Raw genomic sequence first — 12,823 nt, 5'->3', positions numbered from 1 at the left:
TACTAGAGAATCACGCCTCATACACACAATCCCCCTAAACACAAAGACCACAAATAGTAACCGCGAACTCGACCACAATCTCTCTGGAGAAAAACACCCCATCAAAGAAGCAATCATGTCATTCCGCCTACCCAAACACCTAGCCCGTCCAAGCAATATCGACCAATACAATGGGATTTCTAACCCTCAAGATCACCTTGACGCCATTGAGGCGATCATGATCTTCCACAGGGCCTCAGATCCTATTATGTGTCGGGCCTACCCACTCACCTTGAAACACGCTGCTCTATAGTGGTTCACACGACTTATGCCAAATAGCATAGACCAATGGTCTACCTTGGCTGACAAGTATAAAGTCCGTTTACGGCGAGTAAAGAGTAGCCAAGATCGCCATAAACCTTGTCCAATATTCGGAAGGGTCCGCACTTGACCATTTGTGCGTATCTGGACATATTTAATGCGGAACCGATGTAAGACCCTAAGTCCCAATGTGCCGGTACATATGCTAGTCACATGTCTACAAGATGGTCTTTTCAGGCAGGAACTATCCAAGTATTCTTACCTCACAATGGAGGACCTCCACTCCAAGGCCCAATAGTTCATTAACTTAAAGGAAACTCACCACATTCAGTCACTCACCTAGCACAACGAGTATCACCCCTCTCGGGAAGAGAATAGACCAAAGTTTCATGACCCTTCCAGAAGTGACCCCCCAAAATTGTCCAAAAAATCCATATACGCAATCTACACAACCCTCAATGGTAGTCGATCCAGGATCCTACAAGAGGTCATGGCCATACACCTCGTCCAACTTCCCAAACCTAATCTGAACAAGAAGACGGGGAGCCAAGACCAGTCTAAATATTGTGAATTTCACATCATGTTTGGCCATGTGACTGAAGATTGCACTCAGTTATGAGACACAATAGAAGACCGCATACAGTTCAGACACCTACAACGCTTCATCGCCAGAGAAAATCAGCGGAGGCAGTCACCCCATCCTGTCGGCCCAGTCCACCTAGAGGACGTTCCATACCAAGAACTCAGCATGAGAGTCCTCCAAACAGGGACCAAGCCGACAGGTACTGTCGAAACAACCAAAGACAGAAAAGCCTGGTTGATATTACCACTATTTCTAGGGGATTCACTGCGGGGGGCATCTCTTGGTCAGGATAGAAGAAGTATGTAAGGGAGGTCATGCAAGCAACCACTAGAGACACTCGCCACCAACACCTTAATAGGGTCGCCCCCCAATTTCATTCGACGACCGTGATTATGAAGGTGATGTCTGGGGACATGATGATCCCTTGGTCATCACTGCCAAGCTTAATAATAGGAAAGTCGGTAGGCTTTTCGTCGACCAAGGGAGTTCAACAGACATTATGTTCCAAGATCTGTTGGGAAAATGGATCTGAGCAACTGAGATTTCAACCTTATGATGGAGAACTGGTGGGCTTTGCTGGCCAGGGAATTGCTTCACGAGGATACATGGATGTATGGTTGACAGTCGGTGACCAACCCTTGACTCGAAAACAACAAACAAAATTATTGGTCATCAATTACATGTCGACATACAACACCATTTTGGGTCGACCTACACTGAATCGTCTAGAAGTAGTGGTCTTCATGCCACATCTATGCATGAAGTTCCTCTCCTCCAACCTTCGTGTATGCACGGTAAAGGGAGATCAACATAATGCCAGAAGTTTCTATCATATTAGACTTAGACCAAGCTAAGAAGCAAGAATAGGGCCACCTCCGACAAAGAGATACTATTGGCCTACTATGGAAAAAGACACATCATAACTAACCCAGAAGTGCATACAGTGTCAGTTGTTCGTCGACTTTCATAAAGCTCCACCTGAAGAACAAACCACCACAATGACCCCTTGGTCATTTTGTAGATGCAGCATGGACATCTTGGGACCCTTCCACCCAGTAGTTGGGAAGCTAAAATTTCTGATAGTCGTTGTAGACTACTTCACTGAGTGGATAGAAGCCGAATCCTTATCAACCATCACATCCGTGAACATCCAGAAGTTTACTTCGAGGAACATCATCACCCGATGCGGAATCCCGACCACCATCGTAACAAACAATAGTACCCAATTTTCGGATCGAGAATTCCAATAACTACTATTTGGCTTGCATATCAAACAACACAACACTTCACTTGAACATCCTCAAACGAATGGACAACCAGATGCAGCTAACAAGGTCATCTTGAAGGGAATTAAGAAAATGTTGGATGAAGCAAAATGAGTTTGGCCCGACCAACTCCACCATATACTTTGGGTTTACCGAACAATTCCTCATTCTACTACTAGGGAATAACCATTCAACCTTACGTACGAGGTCAAGACCATGATCCCTGTTGAAATAGGCGAGCCCACTTTAAGGACCCTACAGTTTGACGAAGGGACCAATCCAACTCTCCTAAGGCACAATCCAGTTTCGATCGAAGAGAAAAGAGACCATGCTCGGATAAGAGAGACAACCCAAAAGAGACGAACAATAGATAAATACAACTTGTCAATAGTTCCCAAAAGCTTTGAAGCTGAAACTTTAGTCCTCCGAGGAGCAGATATTGGTAGGACCAAAGGAAAGTTGACGCCAAATTAGGAAGGGCCTTACCGGGTGGTTAGTAAGATCGGTAAATGTGCCTACAAGTGGGTGGACTTAGTCGGAAAGGATATTTCCCAAACATGAAATGCTGCAAAACTCCGTGTTTTCTATGCTTAGAACAATTGTAATGAAATATAATGTCAACCCCATTCGTTGTCGGACAAACCCATGTAATCCAACAAAGAACACACATATATGTTAATGGGGTATTCATCTTCTTTTTTTATTGCAGAATCATGAAAGCCCATTTCTCAAACTTATAAAACAACACCCCTCAAAGGTGTGTATCAAGTCCCACTTTGGCGGTAGTCTCATTCAAACACCTAGGGCGAGGACCAAGTCCCCCTAGTCGATGATCAACAACACCCGACCATGTCCCACTTTGACGATGTTCTCATTCAAACACCCCATGGCAATGACCAAGTCCCATCTAGTCGACGATCAACAACACCCCTCAAAGGCGTGGACCATGTCCCACTTTTACGGCAGTCTCCTTCAAATACCCAATCGCGTGAACCAAGTCCCCTTTAGTCGGTATTCAATGAAACCCTCGGAAGCATGGATCACATCCCCCTTTGTCGGCCGCCCAATTCAACCAGGTCCCCAAGCAGAGGTTACTTGACCTTATCACGAGATCATTTGGTATTATTCATATGGCTTTAGAAAAACATCTCCAAATCATTTCAGTTGTTATCATCCATATCCGGACAAAGGTCACTTGACTTCGTCATAATTTATTTGATTATTTGTTACCCAATTCTAGACAATGACTACTTCAAATTAAAAGATTATTTGTTTGCCAAATCCGGAAAAGGATTATTCCATCTTATTATTCGGTTGCTTATTATCCATGTTTTTTATCATCAGATACTTATAATTATTTAAGAGAGAAACAATAGTCATAGAGGAAGCGAAATTGAAGGGAACTAAAAATTACATTAATAAAAATGGTGAGTACATGCCCTAACATCTATTACATCAAAAAAGAAAAACAAAAAACAACAAATACACGCAGGCTGCTCCTCCCTCCTTCCATGGCACCGAAAGTTTGATCAGGATTATGTTCTCCTTGGCCACCAGATCCCCCTCACTAGTAATCCGGGCATCAAGGAGGGTCTAAGACCAATCCTGATCTAGATAAACTAGTTGGACCTGGGCCAAGGCGTGGTCCCAACTAGTGTAGGCAATGTCATTCGCCTTGTCCTACAGCTGCTCTCGCTTCCCCTTCAAGACGGTCGCCTCTTGGGTAAGGCTTGCAATCTCAGCCTGAGAAGATTCTTATCGCCCTTCTGATAACTTCAAATTGTCAGCAAGTTGAGCCTTCTCTTCTTAAGACCTCTCAAGGTGGTCAGTTACGACAGTCAGCTCCCTCTTCGCCACACTCAGGTTCTCCTGGGCGGTCAAGGCTGCCTCCCGGGCGTCACGGAGCTGGAGGCTCATGTTCGACAGCTCCTCCCTAGCGGCCATAGTCTGGTCCTCCAAGGACTTTAACGCTTGATCATGATTTTCCTTCAATTCTTGGAGCTCAGCCGAGTGCTACTCTTGAAGATTGGCAAGAGCCTCACCCCCACCCAGGTAGCCAACACGCCCCCACTCTCTGAATAATTGGCGACTGAGGCGACCATGATGCTTGTCTCCCTAGTTTATTAGCTGAATGGGACGACGAGCTCAACTAAGCTCGTTTGGTCGCCCTAAAAGCCTATCGACTTTTCTAAGCAACACAGTTCAGAAGCTTGCTCCAGTCTACATGGTCGCCTATCATAGCTGTTGAAAAAACAGAAAAAAAGGTTAGGGCATAACACTCTCAATTACACTTGAATAATTCTCCAATCAGATACATACCGACCAACTCCTCAAAAGTCGAATCACTCTACGCTAGGGCATAACACTCTAAAACCCTCACATTCTCTACCCAATCCAGCATCTCCTTAGCAAACGCCGCTTCCCGAGCATCTAGGTCTTCAAAGGAATAGTTGAACTTGTCACCAAGTTTCTGATTATACCACCATTCTCGAAAAATGGAAAAAAAGGCTTCTCCCCCGGCCCACACACCCACGTATGGCAGGTACCGCAAGCTTCTACTCGGTAAAAACCGGCCTTCCAGTTTTTAACTGAGCCCTCAAAAGGGTGGAACAAGTTGTACTTGTTCTTGGACTGCAGGCACATCCACCCTCGGCGTCCGCCATGATTCTCGTCCTTGTTGATGTTGTAGGTCACCTGGAACATCTAGAAAAAGAGTCAGACTGTGCAAGGCAGCTTCATTACCTCACATAAAATCTTGAAGGCCTAGATGAACCGCCAAGCATTTAGATGCAACTAAGATGGGGCCACCTAGAGGCAAGTCAGCGCGGCTACGTACCAACCGTCCAATGGGATCTTCACACCAATTCTACGAGTGATATACTCGTACATAAAGAACCTCCATTGGTTCCCTGTGTCGACCACGAGGTCTTGAAAGACCATATCATCAGCCATAGGGGCGTACCGCCTGATATCATTTACATAGCTTGGCTAGGACGTCCACATTTAGCCGAGCGAGGACTGCCCAAAAAAGAGCTAGGCATTCCTAGCACCTCGGTCGACCCACCAATATCTTGAATTCGGACAGACAAAGGCCTTCGGGATCGTGTATTGATCACCTCGATTGGCGAAATTCCTCCCCATTGTAAACTTGTCACTAGGAGAAGCATCAAAATCTGAATTGGATACCTTATTCAAGACTGGACGCCACTTCTCAAGAAAAGATGCTTGATCTAGTATCGTAGTACTCCTTCCGACCTTTCGCTGTCTCCAATTGCTCAGCAAGGTCGGAAGGGAAAGGTCACTCAGATGCCTCATAGGATTCTGACCATTTCTCTAGGCAATGGTGAAATTCGCACGTCGGCGGTGGCGGCTTGACGGGGTAATAAAAATGGGCAGAGGTCCGGATAAGATCTCCACCTCGTCAGAACTACACTCTAGCTAGGTAAGCATATTCGTGAATCAACTACGAAAAAAATAGTTAGAGAAAGAAGAATTACTGAATAATTAAATCTGGAAATATGAAAAGAAGAAGTTGAAATAAAACAGCTTGCCCAGCAGTAAGAGATTTCAAGAATTCTCAGAAATTTCAGAAAGCAAAGTGAATAGAAGTGATGGGGGACCCCCTATTTATAAGGAGGGTTGGACTAGGGCCCTATGCAAGGCCCAACCACATAACCCATCTCATCATTCAAAAAAGCACTCAAGGACGATCCAACAGTACCCCAAAAAACCAAGGCAAAAGGAGCTGGCGAATATGAAATGAACTGACATGATGTTTGACACTCGAGTACCTCCCACGAAAGACGACACTAACCCCCCATCCCCCATGTGTCAGTTGCCATCAAATCACCATAATGACCTATTTATCATTCATCCATTCATTAACTCTCTCACTCACACATTCATATCTCTCTTACTCACTCATTTATGCTTGCATTTACTCTCACTTGTTCTTCAATGCTTCCTCTATATCTCATATTGACTTGATTGTCAAAGAACCTTTTCAGGTACCTCCCTGATGGGTTCAGACTCTACACCAACTAGATTCAGGAGAAGACCACTTCAACCGGGCACCCAACTCCATTCATCCGACCAACCGTAAAAGAACAATATGAATCCAATGAAGTGGAAGGGGATACCATTTGATCTTCACCTTAGAATAGTTGTATAATATATATTAACATTTTAGATCAATGATAAATATTAACAACCTAGAGGTTGTCTTACTAACTAGTAGGAGTGAGCATGAGTCAGGTTGGGTTGGATTGGGTAAGGCTTGTCCCTTATTTGACCTTAAATGTTAGTAGATTCATTTTTTAACTCGGACTCGATCCTAGATCCAAAGCTAACCCGATCTCATATATCGACTAAGACAACATTTGAACTTGAACCTGACCCTAAACCCGATTAAATATAATGCATATCTCGTTTAGTTAAAGTCTTATCAATATTTTACTTATTATTATGGATATATAATATTATATATCAGATGATATATGTATATATATTGTTAATTATGTATATATGATGAGAAAATAAAGAATCAATGATATTTTCGACTAAAGAGATGACATTACTTTATACACAATAGAATAGAGACACATACAAATATGATAAGTGAGTGATCATGAGACGAGTCATGTTTGTCTCCTATCCAACACTAAATATTGTCTGAGTCTAATTTTTGAATTCGAACCCAACTCTAGACTCAATGAGACTCGACTCTATTTAGACCCGACCATGATCGGGCTAAATTGGATGAGCAAGAACCGGGTCCTGCTCACCCCTACTAACTAGTGCAACTAAAATAATGAACCTCAACTTTTCCTTTTCTCCAAAAATGATAATCAACCTCATAATAATTATCTCATAAATTTAAAATATAATACTAAAATAATTACATTTTTAAGAAAGCAGTGAAAAGTAACATTAAAAAATGTAACTGATAATGTGCATTTTTTACGTTCTTTGTGAATCATTTATCTTATATTTAATCATCATGTACTTATATATGTATATATAATAAAAATAAATGAGGAATGATATATGCATGTATAAATATTTAGTCTCGCAATGATAAATATCAATACTCTATAATTAGGAACAAAATAGGAAATAAAGTTTAATATCTATATACTTATAATATAAAGATTTATACATCCTCGTTATATCATCCATCATTCATTTTTTTAGTTTCCCACAAGTTTCCTCGTACTAGAGGCAATCATGTCCGAACCGAGAACATCGACAAGTATGTGTGATTAACTCTCTCAACGGATATTTTTTCCATCCACAAGACTCGAACCCGAGACATTGCTTAAGGGGAATCAAACATATACCAATTAAAAATATAGTTGATATAATAAGAGTATATAAAACTCATAAGATTCTCAATAGATACTTTATATTAACATTCTATAATTAGGAACAAAACACGCCCAACATAAAATATAGTTTAATATCTATTGATGTCATTGTAAATATTTATACACACTTACTACACTATCGACTACTCACTACATCATTCATCATTTAGTTTGATTTTTGTAAAGTCATTCATAATTAAATATAAATTGTAAATGACATATTAATAGTGTATAAAACTCGGGTGCACATCTTCTGTCCCAAAACAGTGTGTCACTGCTTGTGATTGGTCAGAAAAATAATTAACTATTAAAATTTTAATTTAAATATATTTTTTCAACCAATTACAAGCAGTGACACACTTTATAGTAGAGCACATGTGTGCTCCCATAAAACTCATACATCTCTTTTGGAAGAAAATAACTTATGTACAACACATGAAACGGCAACGTGTAGTTATGTTGGGCACGGGCTTTTGCATTGGACTAGGAAGTAGAGCAAAGAACTATTCTCGATTTCGTAATTGAAATTAAAAAACAGATCTCTCTGTGATTCTTCACACTCACACTAAAACGAAGAGATAGAAGAAGTAGCACCATAGTACTCTACAACCACACCACACCACACCACACTGAACCCTAACCCTCTTCCCATGGAAGGCGACGACGAAACCTCGGGTCCGATGATCGACGAAATCTACGCCAACGGCGACAACAACCGCACCCGGAAACCGATATTCAGCGGCGACCAACTCGACATCGAGGTGTACGCGAGCCTCTACGCTGGGAGAACCAAGATTATGCGGCTTTTGTTCATCGCCGATCGCTGCGGCGAGAAGAACAACACTACGATGCAACTCGAAGCGCTTCGAATGGCGTATGATGAGATTAAGAAAGGTGAGAATACGCAGTTGTGTAGGGAAGTGGTGCAGAAGATTGATGGTAGGTTAGGAGCTGGTTATGATTTGGATGTAGCTTGGGCTGAGAACGTGGATCGTAGGGCTGAACAGAAGAAGGAGAAGCTTGAGAATGAGCTTAATGCTTATAGGGTAGTTCTCTTAGGACGACGTATTGTTTTTTTTTTTTGTTGCTTTTATTGTTTTTTATTTTGGGTGTTTATGTTAGGTTATGAAGTTTGGATTATAATCTGTTTAAAGCACACAATAAGCATAATCTTTTTTTGGTAACTACAAAAATTAGCATAATCTAAGTACATGTCAGTGTAATTGATAATAATTAGTGTTTGTGAATGCAATCCTTATACTCTAACTCTCACAGTTAACAGTTGTTTATTGCGTATATTCGAAGTTAAAACCTTGCATGCAATGTTAACCACAAATATAGACATAATTAATCACATATAAGTTTTTTGTATAAAACTAGTATGAGATGATGATTTTTATTGTGATTAATTCTTCTCCTTCTTTTCTTGGGATAGATTGAACCTTGTTTGGTTATTTAAATTCTTCATGGTTCAGTGTCTTTCATTCTTATATTACCCGAGTGTAGGTTTTCTTTGTCTGTACATGTGCTATTGGATGAATTTTGTTCATTAGCTATACATACTGTTCCTTTAGCTTTCAAGTTTTAACAGTTGTATTCATTCAGCAGCCTCATGGGCTGTGCTGTAATGTAGCTTGTTTTGTGAGAGCAACTTTTCTAATACAAAACAATGGCTATACATGAGTCACAGAGATAGGATGAGAGATACAGAGTTAGTGTTGTCAAGATTCAAAGAGTTTTCTGCAGATAGTTATGCTTATATTGTCATGCGAACCTCTGAGGATAGATTTTGTTACTTGAAATTGTCTGATATCGGACTAGGAATTCTACATTATCTTGTATTTCAGTGGTTGAGTTAGTTCTTGGATGAAATCTATCGAACACGCAGGATTACCTTATATCAAGGTGTTTGTCAATTGTCACTCAAAAGTTCTCTGTTTCACAATTTGTAAAGCTAGATGGATTCCACATTTCCACCCAAAACCAAAATAAAAAAATCATTGGGGATATGTTTTGTGGTTTATATCCGTTTGTTTATATGATATGCTAATATGATCTGTTTTTACGTATCTTTTTAACTAGATTGATTAAATTACAATTCCTGATTTCCTTATCTATCCCTTTAACTTTCCTTTAATTTTTGCAGACAAACTTGATTAAGGAAAGTATAAGAATGGGATACAATGACTTTGGAGATTTTTACTATGCTCATGGTCAATTGGGGGATGCCTTTAAAAGTTATGTCCGTACGCGGGATTATTGCACTACATCAAAGCATATTATTCACATGTGTATGAGTGCGATTCTGGTCAGCATTGAGATGGGTCAATTTACTCATGTTACAAGCTATGTTAGCAAGGCAGAACAAGCACCAGAGTCCCTTGACCTGGTAACAGTTTCAAAGCTACGTTGTGCTGCAGGATTGGCAAATCTAAAGGCCAAAAAGTACAAGCTTGCTGCCCGAAAGGTTTGTTCCTTATATCTCCTTTTCATTTTACCTCTGCCCAGAATCAGCCTACAGCATTCAAGGATTGCTGCATGATATGAGAACTCTGATTACAAGCTGTAGGATTCCTTTTTCATTTATCATTATTTGATCTCTGACAACCTATTAACTTCTTTCTCTTTAACTTTGGAAACCTCATTTTTATCATTTATGCAGTTTCTAGAAACTAGCCCAGATCTGGGAAGCCACTATAATGGAGTGATTGCACCTCAAGATGTTGCAACATATGGAGGACTTTGTGCACTTGCAACATTTGATCGGACAGAGTTAAAGGCGAGTATTCTGTTATGTTGTTATAAAGATTCTTCTTCTCAATGACCATTTCAGCGCATTGATTCATGATTTTTTTTTTAATATTTGGCAGAACAAAGTTATAGACAATCTCAATTTCCGGAATTTCTTAGAGTTGGTACCTGAAGTAAGGGAACTGATAAATGATTTTTACTCGAGGTTAGTTGCTGCTCAAGTTGTCTTTGTTAATTACTTGTCTATATGAGATTGGTCATCATCATGGTTGACTAAATCGCGGTTTATCACGTAAGATCGGCCGATGTTACGACTCCATAGAGGCTGGTGAGGCACGATTCAAGCAGGAACTCGATCTTGCTGTCACAACTAGGATCATCGATATAAAACGTGAGATTGTAATGATCTGTGTGGTTCCTTTTGAGCGACAGAGGGGTGAGACTAAGAATGTGGGAGAGAGAACTTGAGTATTTGTGATGGATAAGGAGAGACCTCCAAAGTAGCTATTGCTTGTTGCCATTGGAATGAGAGATCTCAAAGGGAAAAGCAGCTGCCGCCGCCTGCCTATGCTTTTGGCCATTTTGGGAGGCATGGAAACTAGGGTTTCCTACATTTGCATACGAAGAAAATTTGACCTAACCCAAATTAATCTCCCCGTAAAATTTTATTGACGTGGGCCCTATTGTGGTCAAGTTACACACCAGATTCTTGGTTATTAAACTGATAATGGCCCAAATTATCCAAAACTAAGAATATGTTATTGGTTGTTAAACTGATAATGGCTCAATTTAAAATTAAAGTAATTAAAAAAACTGAAAGTAACTTTTAAGTGTATATAATTATGTTTAAAATTTTAAATTGCACTTGGTATAGAATTGTGTTAGTCTTTTGCTCTTGAATAGATTTTAATTTTAATTTTTATGTATATAATTATTTTTAGATATTATTTTCTAATATTATGTAGGATCCTACGATCCGTATTACGATCACACTTTTTATGTGTTCACCAACTCCTCTCGATCTTGTCAACCTTGGTCACCGTGCCTCACATTTTTTTCTTTCCTGAGTTGAAAGTTGATTAATGTGTAGTCTTAGTTAGGTAGATTGCACCGAATAGGTAATGTGCATAAAATTCTTCTTGTGTTGGCCAAATAGCTCATGAAATTTTTCAATGAGAATTTATGGAATTGGATTGGAATGTATGTCGAGGGCTAGCCTTGGGGCAATGGCATGGTTGCTTGCCTTGGGGCAATGGCAAGGTTGCTTGCCTTGTGACCTGGAGTTCCAGTCTTGAGTTCAAGTTCTGGAAACAACCTTTTAGCGTACTAGGGAGTGGGGTTGGAGTTCAATGACATTTCTGATTTTCGTCCTTTTTGTTTTGTTTCCCCCAAATTTAAAAATTCAAAAACAGTATTTCAACGCTCACCTATTGGTCAATAGGGATTTGCTGAAATTTTTAATATTTATCTTACTCTAATTCTTTCTTTGTAGTGTTTTACTTTCCTTCCTTTTCATCTCTCTTTGTGTGTGTAGGTTGATCTGTTTTCTTCCCTTTTTGCAGCCACTATGCTTCATGTCTGGAATACCTTGGGAACCTGAAAGCCAATCTATTGCTTGACATACATTTGCATGACCATGTCGAGACACTTTATAATCAAATTCGTCACAAAGCCCTTATCCAGTATACACTCCCATTTGTGTCTGTAGATTTGAACATGATGGCGAATGCATTTAAGACAACTGTTGCTGGACTTGAGAAAGAACTTGAAGCTTTGATTACCAATAATCAGATACAGGTCTGGTTGGAGTTACTATGCTCGTTTTATTCAATGTCTATAGCTCTACTGAACTACATTTAGAATAACAAAAATCTCAGTATTACATGCTTCTCATTTAATAATTTACCTGTGGCCATATAACTTTTGAATATGATTTGAAATTTGACAATGCTTCTTTTGCAAGAAAAATAGTTTATCTGGTATTTGAACAGCTTATCTTTTATGGAACTTATTGCACCCTTGCAGGCTCGTATAGATTCGCACAACAAAATTCTGTACGCACGGCATGCAGATCAAAGGAACGCCACCTTTCATAGGGTTCTAGAAACTGGAAGGGTATTTGACCGCGATGTTCGTGATATGTTACTGAGATCTAATCTTATCAAGCATGAATTCAATCTTCGGGCATCGAGGAAACTATAATCATTGATTGATGATAATGGGATATGGGTTGTAATATTTTACATTCTCAGGCACTGTTCAACAGTAAGGGAGCAAGGTTGTGCACTGAAGTTAAAGATTGCCTTACCTTATGGTGGTGGATTGAATTTCGGTTGCAACATTGAACAACATAATAAGATGTCTCTCTTGTATATACTCTTTCATAGCTTGAATTAATTTGTCAGAAGAACATTTTTTTATTTCTTTAAATCTTTTTCTTTTTTGGGTACAAAAGTAATTTACTGCTATGCTATTTAAAGAACACCTGTGGCCCTTTGTTTCCTTTTGGGTACAAAACTTCATATTTGCCTATTTACTCTTGTTTTTTTTGGTAACTA

General features: G+C 39.8%; 1 protein-coding gene across 1 annotated transcript; it reads left to right on the top strand.

Annotated features, from left to right (window-relative positions):
- LOC109357485 (COP9 signalosome complex subunit 1-like) lies at positions 7,976-12,789 on the top strand. Its single transcript, XM_019601471.1, has 6 exons — positions 7,976-8,560; positions 9,661-9,981; positions 10,177-10,293; positions 10,385-10,470; positions 11,828-12,062; positions 12,291-12,789. The coding sequence occupies exons 1-6, from the start codon at positions 8,165-8,167 to the stop codon at positions 12,465-12,467; spliced, it is 1,332 nt and encodes a 443-aa protein (XP_019457016.1). The 5' UTR covers positions 7,976-8,164; the 3' UTR covers positions 12,468-12,789.

The sequence above is a fragment of the Lupinus angustifolius genome, chromosome LG09 (assembly GCF_001865875.1).
Source record: "Lupinus angustifolius cultivar Tanjil chromosome LG09, LupAngTanjil_v1.0, whole genome shotgun sequence".
Classification (NCBI taxonomy): domain Eukaryota; kingdom Viridiplantae; phylum Streptophyta; class Magnoliopsida; order Fabales; family Fabaceae; genus Lupinus; species Lupinus angustifolius.
This window is presented reverse-complemented; position numbering and strand designations above follow the sequence as displayed.